At 44.5% G+C, this 17,776-nt stretch overlaps 1 protein-coding gene across 17 annotated transcripts in view; it reads right to left on the minus strand.

Moving 5' to 3' along the window:
* Positions 1–1,154: 1,154 nt before the first annotated feature.
* The window catches only part of ZMYND11 (zinc finger MYND-type containing 11), an 86,231-nt gene continuing 69,609 nt past the window's right edge, over positions 1,155–17,776 (minus strand). For 13 of the 17 annotated variants that reach the window (XM_072955308.1, XM_072955319.1, XM_072955310.1 and 10 more), the window contains 11 exons: positions 17,614–17,691; positions 17,069–17,161; positions 15,290–15,377; positions 14,553–14,608; positions 13,432–13,509; positions 12,462–12,580; positions 9,630–9,837; positions 9,216–9,284; positions 8,155–8,427; positions 7,708–7,893; positions 1,155–2,075 (listed from right to left, as the gene is read on the minus strand). In XM_072955308.1, the coding sequence (XP_072811409.1) occupies positions 1,953–2,075; positions 7,708–7,893; positions 8,155–8,427; positions 9,216–9,284; positions 9,630–9,837; positions 12,462–12,580; positions 13,432–13,509; positions 14,553–14,608; positions 15,290–15,377; positions 17,069–17,161; positions 17,614–17,691 (1,371 nt within the window). In that variant the 3' untranslated portion in view covers positions 1,155–1,952. The remainder of the gene's footprint in view (positions 2,076–7,707; positions 7,894–8,154; positions 8,428–9,215; positions 9,285–9,629; positions 9,838–12,461; positions 12,581–13,431; positions 13,510–14,552; positions 14,609–15,289; positions 15,378–17,068; positions 17,162–17,613; positions 17,692–17,776) is intronic. The other 4 variants (XM_072955321.1, XM_072955317.1, XM_072955320.1 and 1 more) reach the window with 1 other exon arrangement.

Here is a 17,776-nt window from a genome sequence, read left to right on the forward strand (position 1 = left end):
CTAAAACAATCAATTGTAATTTTACCTAAAACTTTTACAAAACCAGGCCACAATCTTTTTTTAATTTTGTTTTTTTTTTTAACACACAGTTTTCACGCTGTAGTAACTTGGAAATGTGCAACCGTGTCAACGGAGACAAAAAAAGCCAAAGTAACACGAATCTTACTTTCATGCAGCTATCGGTAAATAGTACACACTCTGGAATGATTTTACACCAAAAATATTTCCACAATAACTTGCTCTCATAGGGGTGGATCGAAGTTTTAAAACTTGGAAAACAATCAGAGAAGGTAAGTGTTCTTGGTTACGACGTCTCAATCAGACCACGGCACCATGGCAACACTGACTAATCACAGGGCGACCAGGCGGGAGTGAGAACGCCAAGTCCCTGTGTGACTCAGGGCGGGTGTGATGTGGGGCTGCCGCGCAGTCCCTGCAGCCACCGGCGGCAGCTTGTCGGTTAACTTGTGTCACCATCATCTGCAACAGCATCGGAACTGGGTGGGTGATCATTTCACAGAAGACCTAGTTACATTTTATCTTTAGAGTGACCCTGACAAACCTGGAGAAAACTTTTTAAAAGGTTTTTCTCCTGATTCTTTCACTTCCACTGTGTGTAATTGCTTTAATAAATATCAAAGGTCTAAATAAATATTTACAAATTATTTCTCTAACCTTAAAAAATAACTAAATGATAAATGGGAATTTGACTTGGTCTAAGATCAGTCTTTGAAAGAACATAAATTGTGAGTTTTTCTTTTAAAAAAAGTAATTTAAGTTTTCCTGGCTGTATTTTATATATCTATGTATAAAAAAAATTATTCAACTATCGATCCATTCCTATTGGTAATGCTTCTTAATCCAGACATTCCGCAAAATACAGACTTTTTACAAATCACGGCATCTTTAATACAAGAAAATTAACATGCATTATTCTTCATTCTGTGTACAGTGATGGAGTCCATTAGTAGGCAATGATCCATTACTACAAACAACGGCTTCTGTGAAACTTAAGTGCTTTCTTTCCTCTTAGTATTAACTTAGAATATGTGAGGTGACACCAGATAACAGGCGATCAGACGACACTCGGGGAGGGAAGGGGAGCACTGAAGAAATTTGTTTGCCTCATCGATAATTTCACGTATGGATAAAGGTGGCTTTTGGCTTTTTTATTTTTGTTGTTTATTCTGTTACAAGCACTCATGTTAGGACAAAGATGAAATGTGCAAACTTTAAAATTTAAATATTTTTTCTCTAAGATCCAGCTCAGTAAAAGATTACCCCAGTTCCCTGCAATTTAAAACTACAAGATCAAAGCTAATAATTTGTTATAAAAGTTATATATTGAAAAGAAATAATGAAAAACACAATTGGGAAATATTTCAGAAAAAATATGCAGGACTAGCACCTGCTGTGTCAACCCTGTTCCCTAAATTCAATCACATACCCACTGGCATAACCAACAGATAATGCCTTTAAACAGCAACATAAGCTGAACAAAACCAGCTCAACAAGGTTAAGAAATAAATTTCACATCAAGGTAGTATGTTTTATTTCTGAAACAGTTCTGTAGTTCTTACATTCAGATCTATTTTAAATGTTTCTTTGTTAAACTCACTTGTGTTCACCTGTTTTTTTAAAGATCTGTTGTTTAAAGGTTAAAATCTCTGTAAAACCTAAAAATGTTTTAAAATTTGCTGAAAATGCAACAAACTCTCAATTAAAATTTATTTAAAATAATACCCTCCACTGATGTTACTTTTACCCCCTGAAAAACTCCAGAGGAGCATTAACAAAAGATTTAAACTACTGTGCAAAATTTCTTCACGAAAAGTGTTTAAAGGCTGGTGCAAAATGGGAAGCAAATTCTAAACAATTTTGGCTTCTTGGAAACAAAAACCGCTGTGTCTGAGAAGAATAACCGTCAGTGATTCTCCAGGAAGAACCAGCCTTCATCTTTTCCGGCGACAGGTGCGCTTGTGTTCCGCGTGCCAGTGCTCCTGCTGGCACTTGATGGAGCAGTAGGACGTGTTCCAGCAGCAGTGGTACATGGCCTCCTCCTCACAGTTGTAGCACTGCAGACGAGAAACCGTGACCCGCGTTAGATGGGAGGAAACGCACAGGAAACGGGCTACAATCGTGGACTTTTTGGATGTTGTGTGTTTACAGATCGTTCTGGCTTAACCTTAAACTCATATCACCAAGACACCGGACTACGGATGGCAGGAAACAGCACACAGCCACTGGTGAGCAAACGTGGTACCACATCAACTTTTTTCATCTCTACTGGGTCATTCCCATCAGCACACACAAGTAACTTCTATTTTATTAAAATAGAGAAGATGGCAGAGCAGGAAGCACCAGGAATCTGTCTTCCCACCTGGACAACAACTCTATTGTAGAATCTGTCTGAAATAACTATTTTGGAACTCTGAAGTCTATTGAAGGCTTGCAACTTTCAGCAGGAGGCTTGAACAGTAAATTATGGTTAATTTTGGTCAGTTCCAGCTCTGAGGACAGGGACAGCCACCCATCCTCACGCTTAGCCCCAGGCTCCTGCGTGGTGCAATGCGCCCGGTGGGCAGCAAGGATTCTGTCCTGCTGCCGGCTGCTTCTGACCACACGCAGGGGCAGCCACTGCTGTTGCACCTCCCTCACGGCCGCAAGCCCCTCTTCCTCCAGCCAAAGTGACGTCCAGAAGAGTTAAAGGCCCAGGGCCCTTCTAGGGCCCCTTCTGCAAGCCAGACATTCAAAACCAACTGCACATATGGGGAAAATTCGGAAGTGAAATGTGAATGCCCAAGGAAAGGCTCAGAGAAGATCTAAGACGGCATTTGATTCACACCATAAAGAAAAACAAACGAGCAAACTAGGCAAAGGGGGAGAAAATGAGCTGTAGTAACCCTGTTATTAGAATCAAACGTCCAGTGTTCAACGTCAAAAACATCACAAGGCACACAGAGACAGGAAGGCATGACCACTCAAAGGGAAAAAAATCAGCAGAATCTGTCCATGAAAAAGACATCCTGGCCGATATACTAGATGAAGACTTTTAAACAACTATTGAAGAAGCTCAGAGAAATAAAGGATGATGTGGAGAGAGTCAAGAAAACAATGTTATGAACAAAATGGAAATGCCAGTAAGAAGCAGAAACCAAAAAGAAAACCTGTTAACTGAGGTGAAAAACTGCAGGGATTCAAAGGCAGGTTTGAGCAGGCACAAGACAGGACAATGAAATTCAACACGTCAGGAAAAAGACTGGAGAAAAGCCAACAGCTAAAGGGACCTGTGGGACACCATCCCAAGGACCAAGCTGTGCTCCGAGGGAGCCCCAGCAGGAGACGCGAGCAAAGAGCAGAGAGAACACGACGACTATAAACACTCAAGAGGCTCAAAAAACTCTGAGCAAGATAAACTCAGAGAGAGCCCCCCCCCGAGACGTGCTGTCTACAAACCACCAGGACTCATGGGAGCGGCCACGCACACAGGGCCGTCAGTAACCATCAGCGCATGTCAGAGACTGACTCGGGGGCAGACGTCAGAGGGCCGATGCAGCCGAAGTGCTAAAAGGAAAAGGAAGCTCTTGGCCTTGGAAAATCAAAAATGAGGAAGAAAACTTTAAAATCCCAGATAAACAAAGCTTGCAGGACCACTGGACCTGCCACAGAGGAAGTGCTCGAGGCGGTCGTGCAGGGGAGGCGGAGGCGGAGCAAGAAGGAGCTCGGTCAAGGCGCGCACGTGGGCAGTTACAGAGCCGGTGTCATGCCAACAAGGGCTTGTAACTGCACGTTCAGTTTTTTGCATGATTTGAGAAACTAATAGATTTAAAGGAAAAAGTCGTTACTAGCTTTTATACTATTACTGTAAAGTAGCTTGTAATCCCAAATCTTTTTTTCTACACAGAAAGTAATTTTTAATTTATGTTTTTGGGTACACAGTGAATGACGACGTAATTTCACGGCATCACCAGTAAAGGAGCAGAGATTTTATGTGTTGCTGACGTTAAACGGCTATAAATTCAAATTAGTCTCATAAATTTAGGATGTTAAATATAGTCCCCATGGTAACCACAAAGGAAACAGCAACAGAATATAAACAAAAGGAAAGGAAGTTAAACATTTCACTACCAAAAAGTCAACTAAACACAAAAGAAGACTAGAACGTATGAGACGAGGGACACAAATGGTGCAGGGCGTGTGGAGGACAAAAACCGCGACGACAGCAGTCAGCCCCTGGCCAGTGACTACTGCGAACTTACAGACCAAACTCTCCAGACACAGACACACATCGAGGACATGCTGGCTAACAGGGGGGACACATGTGAATCTGGGGAGGACAAGGTAAGAGGGTAAAAGCTGAGGTTTCAAGCCGAGCTGGCACAAGAGTGATGGGATCAGAAAGACACCGCAGCGAGGATGCACAGGCAAGGAGGGTGAGGCCGTCTGGATGTGAGCCCTCAGAATGGGTCTGTTCAGACAGGTGAGTTCTGCAGACGACAGACCTAGACCTGACGGCTGAGGGTAAGAGTCCTGGGCGTGGGACCCGGGGAAACCGCCTACGTTTCGTACCTAAAATTCTACCCTCTAAGTGCACGTGCTGTGCTTTCTAACCTGTTGAAATTACTTTTGTATTTCTTGTGATCTTCTGTCAACAACTGCAGCTTCAGTAAAGTTACTATTTACAAAGTGTGGATGGCCCGTTTTAATTCTGGAAATAACTGGAATGAGTCCGACCTGGGTTTGGATCTGGGCTTGCGTTAGTCGGTCCTGTGAGTTTAGACCAAGCTTACGTGGCTTCTTAGTTTCCCTACTTTTAAGTAACACTTTGGGCAGCACTATCCTGTTACTTACGCGTTTGCTCTGTATTTCTTCCTTTCTTTGTGGATGTATTTAAAGGGTGTGTCTTTCTTCCTATGTTCCTCTTGGCTGTATGCCATCTTAACATCTATTTTTTTGGCATCTGACATAGCTACACACACTCTGTCCTTCAGTACCGTGCTATTTCTTACAATAGTGCAAGGTTTAATTATAATACACGAATAATTCTAAATCTGTCACTAGTCTCCTGGAAATGAGAGCAGAAGTAGCTTAGGAGGGTGAGTCCCAGCTCTGCCAAGTGGGTTTCTAGTCACTCTGTTTCATCTCATTAGCCTCAAATTCCTCATCTAAAAAACCGGGATATAAATCAAGCAGTATAGTTTGGCTTCAAAACAGATACCAAGATCAATGGAACGGAATAGAGAGCCCAGAAATACACCCACACGGATACGGTCAATGACTTCATGACAAAGGAGCCAAGAATATGCCGTGGGGGAAGGGCAGTCTCTCCAGTGAGTGACGCTGGGAAAACCTGGGCAGTGACATGCAAGGGAGTGAGGCGGGACCACTGTCTTACACCACAGACAGAATCAACTCAAAGCAGATTACAGACCCGAGACTCTCAAACGCCTAGAAGAAAACAGTAGATGAGCTCCTAGACACTGGTCTTGGCAACGATGTTCTTTTTATTTGACACCAAACGCAAAGGCCACAAAAGTTAAAAGTAAACAAGTGGAATTATATCAAACTAAAAAGCTTCTGCACAGCAAAGAAAACCATCAACAAAATAAAAAGACAACCTACGAATGGGAAAAAATAGTTGCAAACCACACATCCAGTAAGGAGTTAATACCAAAATACATAACGAACTCAGACAACTCAAGAGAAAAAAAGCCAAACAACACAATTAAAAATAAGTAAGTGGGTGGGGGGCAGGATAGATTAGGAGCATAGGGTTAACACGCACACGCTACTGTATCGAAGACAGATAAACAAGAAGGGTCTACTGTAGAGCACAGGGGACTATACTCAGTATCTTGTAGTAACCTATAATGAAACACACACACACACACACCCCCGAATCACTTTTTTGTGCAACTGAAACTAACACAGTATTGTAAATCAACTATACTTCAATAAAATTTTTTAAAAACAGGCAAAGGACCTAAATATTTTTCCAAAGAATGTCAACAGACACACATGAACGGCTCAACACCACTAACAATCAGGGAAACACACACCAAAATCCCAATGAGACACCTCACACCTGTCAGAATGAACACCATCAAAGACAAGTGTTGGCGAGGATGTGAAGGGAACGGAGCCTCCTACACTGTTGGTGGGAATGTAAATTTGTGCAGCCACTATGGAAACCAGTGTGGAGATTCCTCAAAACATTAAAAATAGAACGCCCATGTACGATCCAGCAATTCCACTTCTGGGTATTTGCCCAAAGGAAATGGGAACAGGGACCCTCCGGTTCACTGCAGCATATTTACAACAGCCAAGACAAGCAAACACAACCTGAGTGTCCATCAGTGGATGAATGGATTAAGATGTGGCGTGTCTGTGTGTGTACGTGTATTCATTACTACACACACACAGACACGCCACATGGACGTGTGACGATAACGATGGACGGTTATTCAGTCACGCGGTGGAAGGAAATCCTGCCGTGTGTGACACCGTGGATGGACCCTGAGGAATCATGCTGGGTGAGGCAGGTCAGAGAAAGACCAAAACCACATGGTATCATTTATGTGTGGAATCAAACAGACACGTATAATAATACCAACTTCAGCTATTTCACAAATGGAAAGACATTACAAAAAGCAGCGTAATTATCACAGCCCCCTCTTCCCATTTCCTTGATTCGTTAGTAAATTTACGGCCACTTCTTGAAGTCCAGCTGTTACAATTCCTCTTACCTTTGTGGGATGGCAGAATTACAGACTTGGTGTCACGGCGCTGCTGGTTACCACCTCGAGAACACATTAATTCCCATCCAGCGGTATTTATATTTCATTACTCATCTGTTTCTCCTTCTAAGTTTTCTTATTCTAAATTATATCTAAGTTTCTCTTTCCTCCTTGTCAAATCTTTATCACAATCTTTATGTTTACTTCCCTCACAAAACATTGACTTCACATGTATTTAAAGATATTTCAGAAAGTAGTCTGGATCAAATGAAGACTCACAAAAGTTCATACAGTAATTCATTAAAATTAAAACCAAGTTAAGAGCTTTGGGGAAGAAAACTTTTTTCCCTGCCAATTAACTGAGATCTGCGGAGAATGTCTACTCAGAAGCTGCTAAAACAGGTGGGAGACAAGAGTCACAAACAGAATGTAATAAAAAACGAACTATTTGTCAGTGTTTAAGTGAAGTTAAAGACCAGTAAGATGTTACTGCTATGAAGTAAAAGTAATTGATTTCTTTAACAGAATCTAATGCATAAATGTTAAACGCAGTAAAAATCTGAAAAATGCTTAATTTGCTATTACGATACTTAACATTTACGATTTTACAAGTTAGATATCACCACCAGGAGTTACTAGCAGAAGTCAGGGCCAACCAGCTTTTCCAAATAAAACACTTGTGTAGAAGGGAAGACACAGATCAGTGGTACTAAGTATGTTCTGTCCTGAAGTATCAGCACCTTAATGTAACAAAATAATCCCGAGCGATACTTGTCATGTGGGACCTGGAGACGAGAGATTACAGACCTTCGATAAAATTTTTAAAAGTTAGTGACAGTTGACAATTTCACATTAGATCTTATTTCAGGAATAATTTCTGCACACGCCATATGTATCTTTCTGAGTTAATTTTCATCACACCCATGTTACTGTGTCAGAAATCAGATCCTAAGGAAACAGTGTTGCTTACCCACTGCTTCTTCTTGGTCTGAGAAATCAGCTGTTTGTGCTGTGTGGCTAGCTTCTTGATTTCTTCTACAAATTCTTCTTTACACTTTTCCTTTACTTGCTTACATTTTCTGTCCATCTCACCCTGCATATTGGCTACAGCTTTATTTACAGCTTGTCTTTTTTCTTCTTCCATTTCGGAACGCAGCTGAAATGAAGAAAAATTAACCCACAATGTCAGCTCATAATTTACACAGACCACCAAGCAAAAGCCTTCATACGCAGTTTCTACCTGAACGGTAGAAACCTCTTCCCTCCATTTCATTAAGGGCTATAAAAATAGGTGAGCAAAGTATGGCTACTGATGAAAACAGAGACACTTTATTGCCTGTCCGGTTTTAGAGAGCTGGAGGCCCTCCCACTCATCGGGCCGGCACACGAGGCGGCGCTGGCCGCGGGGCTGCGTTACCTTCTCCAGGGCCTCTCGTACAACTCGTTCCGTTTCCCGCTTGTGATCAGACTTCATTCGGTCTTTAAAGTCATTGAAAATTTTGGTGTATTTGTCGTGGCACATGCTCTGACACACTCCGTCACTGGTGGTCTGCGTGCTTCGATGCAGCATTCTTGGTGATGAGGCACTTAACTTCTTGGTCTGAGTTGACACGGAAACTTTTTCGATGGGCTGAGGCATCGTGGGGATTTCCTGGCTGGAACTTACTGCTTCCGTTTCAGGCTCTGGTTCCTGAAGGGTAAAGAAAGTGCCACAGAATTTCCTAGTTCAAGAGCAAGCTCTGTTAGGAGAAGGATGGACTGATACACGTAGACAGCCACACAGCAAACTGCTGTTCACAAACCATGTTAGAGAATGGAAAATTGTTCTGTGTGTTTTACAATTAAAAATAAATTAAAAAATTTTTAAACATGCAGCTATTAGGTATAATAATTCTAAACAGGAACTTCATTTACAATTTCATTACATACTAATACTATGGTTTTTTCTTTTAATATAGACCAGAGGAAAAAATTTATCATATGAAATCATCATCAATTTATCGTCACTTCTTTGGAGTAGATTCATTAACAAATATCCTAAACCGCTTCTCGCCGAGTATGTGTCTGGACCACGCACAAATTCACACCTGGCTTTAAAATATGCAGGGATTATATAATTTTAAAAGGCTGAGCTTAGTCATAGTTTCTTTCAGTTTTTAAATGCTGGCCTAATTGATTTATTGGATAAAGACTTTATTTTTTAATAATGCTATGAGAAAATACCAGAGTTGGAGGAAACGCGGCCAAGTGCCCTCCCCTTTAGCCAGACGAGGTCCGTGCTGCTTCGCTGATAAGGAGACCCCTCCCCCCACGCGCGTTACTCTGGTGATGCGACAGCGCTGCGCCCAGCTTGGCTGCTACTGTTCGACCAATGGCAACGCGCTCCGAAAGCACCTGTCAGGAGCGCTGCCTTGACCACAGCTGTGAAAACACTTCCTGGTCAACTGCCACCTGGACGTGTCAAGGCGGCCGACTCACTTCTTTTTTGGGCTCCACACTCTGATTACGCCGTCCTTTCTTTGCTCTCGGTTCTTGAGTGACCTTCAGCTGTGGGCATGACAAAGGTGACAGCACGTTACTCCAGAGCCTATGAAACACTGCTTCGCCCCCGGGTGAGGAGCGAGCGCTGTGCCCTCTGCATTAGCTCCTTCAAGACCACGTGCTTGGCCTTCACGGGATGAGTCCTCAGGCCGAGGGCTCGGGAGAGCTCACGAGCCAGCAGGGCCGGGGTCAGGGTCGGGGGAGGCTCGTCTGTTTACTGGAGCTGGTTTGGTCTCTTTCGCAGAGCACTTCACAAATGTTACGTGAAAGGAAGAATAAAGCAAGGCGCGTGAGCTGACGTGGGCTCCTGCAGGACAGCGCCTGACAGGTGGTTTGCAGGGCACCACTCACCTGCTCGTTACTGGTGGAGGAGATACTGGACTCCGCCTCCTCCTCCCCTCGGTCCTCGTTCTTGGACTTCCAGAACCTCCCTTCACGGAGGAAACGCTGGTGCAGCTCCAGCTCGTCACAAGCCTTCTTCCAGCCCATGCTGCGCTTCACGTGCAGCCGGTGAACGTTGACCGTGATGTCCTGTATGTTTTCAGAAGGAATCCAGGCCCTGTGAGCAGCGTTGAAAGGGGTAGTTAGAAACTTCCAAAATGGCAGAAACCCTACCTATTGTAAAGTACAACTTGTGGTCTGAATAAAAACTTACCAAGTAGAAAAGAGGTGAGGTGACTTTTGTTTTTCACGCATCAAAGCAAAGTTCTCAGAATTGGAGTAATTCACAAGTCCTTTAAAAAGTGTTTAATCTCTCTTATTGTTTTGAACTCTGTCAGCTATTCAAGATCTAGCTATTTGCATGTTAGAACCACAGAATCATTAGAAAACGCCCAGAAATTTTCATGAGATCCTTACAGGTACAACAAGGGCCCCTGACCACCACGCAGTGACTGTGTTTACGTTACAGCCCTGTTCATCTGACGAGCCGCGGTTAACGAATGGAAACGTGTTTGTTCCATTCAGTGATCAAGCAGGAGCACACGGTTGATCTAAAACTGTATTTGGTTCTACTGGGGAGAAGCCAGAAATTCAAGAGAACTCTCCTGGGTGCTCATCACCTGACTGCCTTAGGTTAGCCTCCAGCTGGAAGGCTGCACCAACCAGACTGAGGCTGACCGTGTGCCTATTGTTCGACCAATGGCAATGCAAAGCACAACAGTGCAGGGGACCTACGACTTTTCCTGCCTCACGTGACAGCTGGAGGAGACGTTGCCGTGTCCAGGTGGCAGCTGATGGGATTACGTAAGCTATGAACTAGTAGCTGGAACCCAGTGATGGCACTCGCTGTGCCTAATTATTAGGCTGGCATTTCCATGAATACGGCCACTGCCCAACCAAGACCCAGTGATAAGACAGTGCAGCGTACAGTCGGTGAATCCGGAGAGGAAGCAGGTTTCATTTGGTTGTGAGTGGTCACAAGGTTTCATTCGGGCTTGGTTTTGATGGGACCTTATGAGGGGAGGACTTCCAACAAAAAGAAAGTCACAGGTGAGACAGGAGCTGTGAGGATGCACGAGCCACAGTGAGCGAGACGTCTCCTGGAGCAGAGGATACAAGCTGGGGTGCAGCTCTAAGTCTCAGTCTTCTGCTCAGATGTACACGACGCCCCGGTCCTCACTCCTGGCCTGTTAACTGCGGGGTTTTAGAAGTACTAGATCTTACTGTTCTGAAGGAATCTTAGAGACCCTGGCACGTGAGCCTAAGCCATAGATGTCGACTTCTAGCTCGCTTGTACAAACTAAGCCATCTGCTCCAGAATTTAAAAGCACAACTTAAACATATAATAACCTAGTTACATGTAGTGATAGCTGAAATGTTAAATTTTAACCGCCATGTGAATATTTATAAATATCACATCAACGTGTCTCACCTGACAGTGCTTTACTAGAGACCTAAGTAAACGCACTTTGAAAGAGTGCAGATGAAATTTTGCCTGTGGAAGAGTTCCTTGCCATTAAACCTTGTATTTGTATTTACTCTTCCAGTCAACAAACATTTACTGAGCGCTATTAGGTATCAGTCAATCAATAAAAGCATTAAAGCACTTTTTAAATGCAGTGTGTTTTGAGAGAGATTTCAGTTATAAACACTGCTGACTATGTGGAACAAACCTGTGACTCAGGAGAGTATTTTTTCCTCATCTATTTACCACGTGGATATGGTAAAACTGATCCACATCTGTTCTCAGCATGAGACTTAATGAAGTCTCAAGGCAATTCATAAATACATTCCTGTTCTCCTTTAATCCTTTCCGTTACCACAGATAATCAGATTTCAGTTTGAAGGAGTAACACTGGGTATGAAATCTGAGATCCACACACAAAAAACAAAAAGGCAAACAGAAAGCACCTGACAGTCTGGAGTAACCCTAACAAACAGAGGCAGACTCGAATCTGGCCGCCCACCCACCCGCCAGCCCTGAGCACTTGGAAACGTGCAGGGCAGAAGCGGCTCAGCGAGCTGGAGGCCAAGGAGCCCACAGCGCGCCCCTGCTCCCCTGCCTGTGCAGTGCGCTGGGCGGTGTGAAGCAAACCCACTCACACTGCTAATCAGAGACCACTCGTGGCTGAAGATACCATCACGTTGTTTTAAAATCACTGACAAAGAAGACAATACAGGTAAAAAATTCTATCAGACTGTTCTCACCTGGTAGTGTAGTTTTAAAAAAAATAATTGAATTCTTCATTTTTCTAAATTAACTTTTATTTAATGAAATTCAAAAAACTGAATCAAACTTTCCCCTCATACACATTCTTAGATCACAAGATCTCCTGTACTCCTGAGTTGATTATTTTTGTCTGCGGCTTTGACAGAGCCTTGAAAAGATGGTTAAAACGACTGCACTGACATCACAGTGCCACAAAAGGGACACACACCCTAAGACGCCTTCCGCTCCACCGCCACCATGCACTCAACACCAGCATTAACATGCGTCCGAGTTCAGCAGTGCCAACGACTGACCTCGTCCTGCTGAGTGACTGACACACACCCAGGAACAGCACGTACAGGAAGCACTGTCAGGTGCCCCGTCAAGTCACACGCTGATTTGTTTCCTCAATTTAAAGTACACTTCACGCTGTTTCTGACGGCGAAGCCCCCAGAGCACTGGGAACAGCAGGCCTGTGCCGGCCCCGGGACTCTCAGAGGCCCAGGTGACGGCTGCACACAGGCCGTGATTACCTTTGGTGGTGGTGACCGAAAAAGCGGACGTCAACCTGATTGTCCTCTTTCTGCATGACTTTGGCTGGCCAGAATCCAAAACCTTTCATTTTAGCCCAAACCAGTTCATGATTAGGAATCTGGAAATAAAATGTTTCACCTTGTCATATTACTTTTAAAGTATGAAATACAAGTATAATACATTATCTCGAAAATATTTCTTTTCTAACTCCTGAACACACAGATCTACCCCACCTCCACCCTAGGACTGAATGATTTTTGCCTCCAAGAAAAACACCGAAAAGATTGAAATTTGCATAGCAATGTGGCCCTCCACTTCTCAGGAGAGACAGTGAAAATAATCTTTTGTCAGCCGGTGGCCTCTGAATGAAGTCAAGGGCCACGGTGAGTTGGAGTGGCAGACAGAACGCCCTGACTTGGCTTCACGAGTACAGTCTGACCCTGGAAGCCCGCAGGAAACAGGAGAAGTTCAGGCCATTCTCCAGACCCACCACGTCAGAGATCCTGGAGTGACTGAGAAACACCGTAAAGTCTCAGGGACTAGGGGCCTCCCAGGCGGGCTCTTGGCCTGTGTTGGGGGGGCTGCCCCTGGGAGGCTCACAGGCTTCTGGTCAGCACCCTCCCTAAACCAGGCCATCCCAGGGGAAGTCACACAGCTATAAATATGTATAAAGACTCAGATTTCTTATGCAAGAGGGAGAGGAAAAGCAAGTCGTCATTTGTATAGAGGGACTCAGGGTTTATTCCCATTCTTAAGGACCTCATGTTAAAAGGCCGGAAATGGGTAATGTTCCCAAGATGTTTTTCCTGTGTTTCAGGTTTACACTCATTAAAACCCTACATACTACGATACAAAGAAAAATACTTAGAAGGAGTATGCTCTTCAAAGCAAACTGGAAATACAATTTCATAGAGCAGTACATCAGACACCGAAGAGGTAAAAAACCAGAAATCTCGAAATGTCACATACACAGGGATAGCAGAACCAGTTGTCAGGACGGGCGTTTGACAAATAGAAGCAGTTCTTGCAAAGCTGTAGCTCATCCAGCTGGAAAAGAAAAGCGGCTGTTTCAGCCTACACAGAACACACGCGCGCCTCAGCCTACCCAAATCAAGTCCACACAAAGTGACGTCCTGTCACGTGTACAGTCTTGGGCTTAAAACTGTAAGTTTCCAGTGAGTGGCACCGGGAGGGCCTGCCGCGCTCCTGCTGGAGCCTCCCTGAGGTCCCAGACAGCACGTGGCGCCCAGCGCACCCGACCGCCACCTTCCCGCCTCCCTGGCACTGCTCCAGTCTGCACTCAGGTCAAAGGCATTTCCTCAGCCACGTCTTCCTGATCGGCCCGTGCACAACCCCCACTGCCAGGGAAAGCAGCCTTGACTTTGCCTCACTCTCCGTTTCAGTCCTGCTTCCTTTCACAACGCTCTGTCACAACTGGTAAGGAAACCTATTCTGCCTCATCCTTTTGTGGGTCTCCCTCTTCAGAACACAGACCCCCGCAAGGAAGCCGCTGTATTCCCCCTAACACAGCAGACACTCAATGAGTGTATGTTTGATGGATTTCTTTTTAAAGTTAAATTAGAAATAGAATCAAGAAACAGAACTTTTTCCTATACGTCGAGACACTTCTGCAAACACAGTATGGTTACAGGTGAGTGTTTCAAGTAAGCCCAACAGAAACCCTCCCTGAACACGTGTCTCATTTACTGTACAAATATGAATGCATTATTTGGCTGCTTTTTTGCCTGCATCGTCTCCTAAGAACTCAAATCTGAGTCTTTCCCTCAAAAAGAACAGTCGTTGAGAGCCTGCCCAGTGCAACACAGTCACGTGCTCTTACATACCTAATACTCGAAAGGGTGGTTACAGACAGTCCCCTTGCAGAAGTTACTCAGTGACTAAGTCTAGCTCCCAGGACCTCCCCGAGGACAGTTCTGCTAGAATATTCCCGCCTATTTGCATTAATTCCCTGGGAAATTAAAATTAAATTTAAAGGGAATGTCAAAATTAAAATGTACGTAAGAAGAGTGGAATTCTAAAGTGCATCCACTTGGAGTCAGCGAGAGCTGAGCTACCAGGCAGGACAGTACCTCGTGACACGTGTCTTTGTAGAGCATCCTCGCGATGTCAGCCTGCTCGCTGTCTGCTGCAATGAAAGACAAGCCACCTATCACAGCAGCCTGGAAACTCATGCTGCCGTTTCAGTTTCCTCCAGGTTAACACGAGTGGACATACGCCACTTAACAAAAACGCGCACTTTAAATACAATCCAAGTAGTAAAATGAAATTCCACAGGCAGCTGAATTTTACATCCAACGTGACATAGTACTTCAGGTATAGGCTGGCCTCTCTCAGTAACTCTGAATGACGGGAAAACTCAGACTTAATCAAAGTGTTTATAAAAAGCCTTTCAACTAAGTAGATAAGTTTATACATAAAATTATGAGTAATAATAGTATCTTTATCATTTAGTATACGAGTTTTGCTTTTGGCCAGTCAGTTCTATAAGCTGTAACTACATTACCAAATATTTTTAAGTTTAAACCCTAACTGTTTACTTACAAATCATTAAGGTATTAATTATTTTAAAAAAATTCTATTTTGGGGGGTGGGTAATTAGGTTTATTTATTTATTTATGTTTAGGGGAGGTACTGGGAATTGAACCGAGGACCTTGTGCATCTAAGCATGTGCTCTACCACTTAAGCTATACCCTCCCCCCACCACTGGTATTATTTTAATGTAATGTTTTAAAAAAGATATTTCTTGACAAGGAATGAAACCGGTATTTTAAAAAAGTACACAAGAGAAAACAAAAAATATTCAACCTCCATAGAAGATCACGGTGTTGTGGAGAAGCAGCTGAGCATCAGCTTTGAACTCTTCGTAACTTCGGTATTTCCCTTCATTCACCTTCTGCCAAGAGCAAAACACAAAATGGCAAAGGGTTAACAGTGAAAACGCTTGTCTGCATTATGTTCTCAACGGCGGAGTGTGGAAGCAGCAGAACTTTCCAGAATGACACCACCACCTCGCCCGTGTCCCAAGGAGCTGACAGAACGCGGGTTAAAGCAGCCCATAGCCGCCTCTGCAGCTGGACCGTTCCAGGGCTGAGGCGGACCCCAGTCCTGCCTGCGACCACTGCTGTACTCGTGTCCATTCACTAGCGTGAACTCCGCAGCCTCCATCTCATTCTGTAACAACAATGAAAGCGGCTGCTAAGCGCTGTAAGTAAGTTAGGCTTTGGTCGGTGGGGCTGGTGAGACCCTACCTACAACACCTACCATTTTTGTAACTCAGAAGAATAAAGGTTGAAAAAAGAAAGAGCTGTTAGCCTCGGTGACAATTAACCATTGCCACAGAGAAGATACGGTTTTAATTCTCAGCTGGGACTAAGTGTTGACTTATGAATCATTTAAAATCAGGTCCCAGGTGCTCTACGCGCGAGGCAACAGCTGCCTCCTGCCCAGCACCGAGGGTCGCAGGCTCTTCTATGAATTACAGGTATTTACTCCGCCCTGGACATGCTGTCCTGGGCTCGGGGCGCTCTGGGCCACCTGGCCACACCCAGGCGGGGACAACCGTGCCCGCACCCCAGCCCCCGGGCACCTCTGCGGTTTGCGGATGCACCGTCACAGCTTGTGTTTTGGTCTGGACTGCAACCTCCTCAAAGCATAAAAATCGTGCCTTCCTCTTTATTTTCTTTACAAGCTTTTGCTCATGGTCAGCACTTGCTAACAAGGCACCATCAACCTAGCTAGTGTGCTCCATGGACCCAAAGGGACCCACCGGGGGATGTGGGGAGGGCCATGCAGGGAGAGGGCAAGAGGGGCAGCTGGGCCGGGCCTCGTCCTCAGAGGCCCAGAGTCAGGAGAAGAGGCCATGCCTGAAGCCGTGCAGTCTGGGGGTAGGAGGCAGAATTAAAATTGCTTGTGTTTATGAACAAGCTTCATTTATCCCTCTCTTCACACTTCCAGTCTATTGTTGTGGTCTCCCTGTTACAGCCACAACTGTAAGGTTTTAAAGCCTCAGAAGGACACGTGGGTACAGAGCTGGTGAAGCTGCAGCCCTGACTGGAGACGGGTCAACATGTTCGCTGGGTTTTACTGTAATCCACAGTTAAATATTAACAAGCCCATTAACAATCCTCAGTTAGAACAGGTGAAACTAAAAACTTGAGCTTTCTAGTTAAAAATCTGTTTCCTAGAGCTTGTGTCATTGTTTCCCAAGATTCAGATCAGGTCTAGGCTCTCATCCTCCCTTGAAAGGAACCCCTCAGCGCTGCTGCTAAAACTAGGAAACCAAGACCAGGTGTTAACTGCCTCCACCCCAAACATCACTCTGACCAGGCGGCCGTACTTTTTCTTTAATCAACTAGATGACCCCTGATGGGGTGAGGGTGAGCTCGGTGGTAAAGTGCGTGCCTAGCGTGCACAATCCTCCGTACTGCCATTAAATAAACCAACCAACCAACCAACCTAATTACCTCCCCCACCTCCCAAAAAACACAAACAAAACAAAAGATGATCCCTGGTGAACACTAGAGGGAGCACGTGACGTTCACAAGAGCAGTGGGTGCACAACCAGGGCTGTGCGGCTGGGGTTACCTCCTGTATGGCGGGGACGTCCACCGCCGAGTGCACCAGCCGCCGGTACATGGGGTGTTTGCTGTCCTTCCCCTTTTTATTCAGGTCGATAGCCTGAAAGGTCATGAAACAGCCGTTTAAATGTTGCTAGAGACAGGGATGAAGCATTGATTTCTAAACAAGTACTTAGAACTTAATGAAAAATGCACATGCACTACATACTTTAACGTGGCACTGCGGTTTTGATAGAACAGTTATTTTGAAAAATTCAATTTCACTTTAAACACATTATCAATGACAATGTTCATTCTGATGACTGGAACTTAAAAAAATGTAAACGCTGCTTATCTCATGCAGCTTAAGAAATGCCTGTGTCAAAAACAAAGACAAAAAAATCTAGAAGTGTTTTACGGAAGTATTTACTGCACAAAAGAAGTGTGACAGCAGTGGCCTCCACCCTTCACGCTGCACAACACATGCCTGTCACCTGTCAGTCATTAACTCTGAAAGAATAAACCGAGTGAAGTCCACTTGGTGAGACTCTGGCAGCCGCCTCCAGGACTCACCCTCTCCTTCATGCGGGAGACGATGAACCGCAGGTATGTGCTCATCTCCTGCTTGTTTGTGTGTTTCTTCTTGATGCTCTGTTAGAAACAGAGAAGGCCGATTTAAAATCTGGTCATGTATAAGTCTATCGCCACATAAAAGACTTATATATAAAACAGATCA

The sequence above is a fragment of the Vicugna pacos genome, chromosome 35, assembly GCF_048564905.1.
Source record: "Vicugna pacos chromosome 35, VicPac4, whole genome shotgun sequence".
NCBI lineage: Eukaryota > Metazoa > Chordata > Mammalia > Artiodactyla > Camelidae > Vicugna > Vicugna pacos.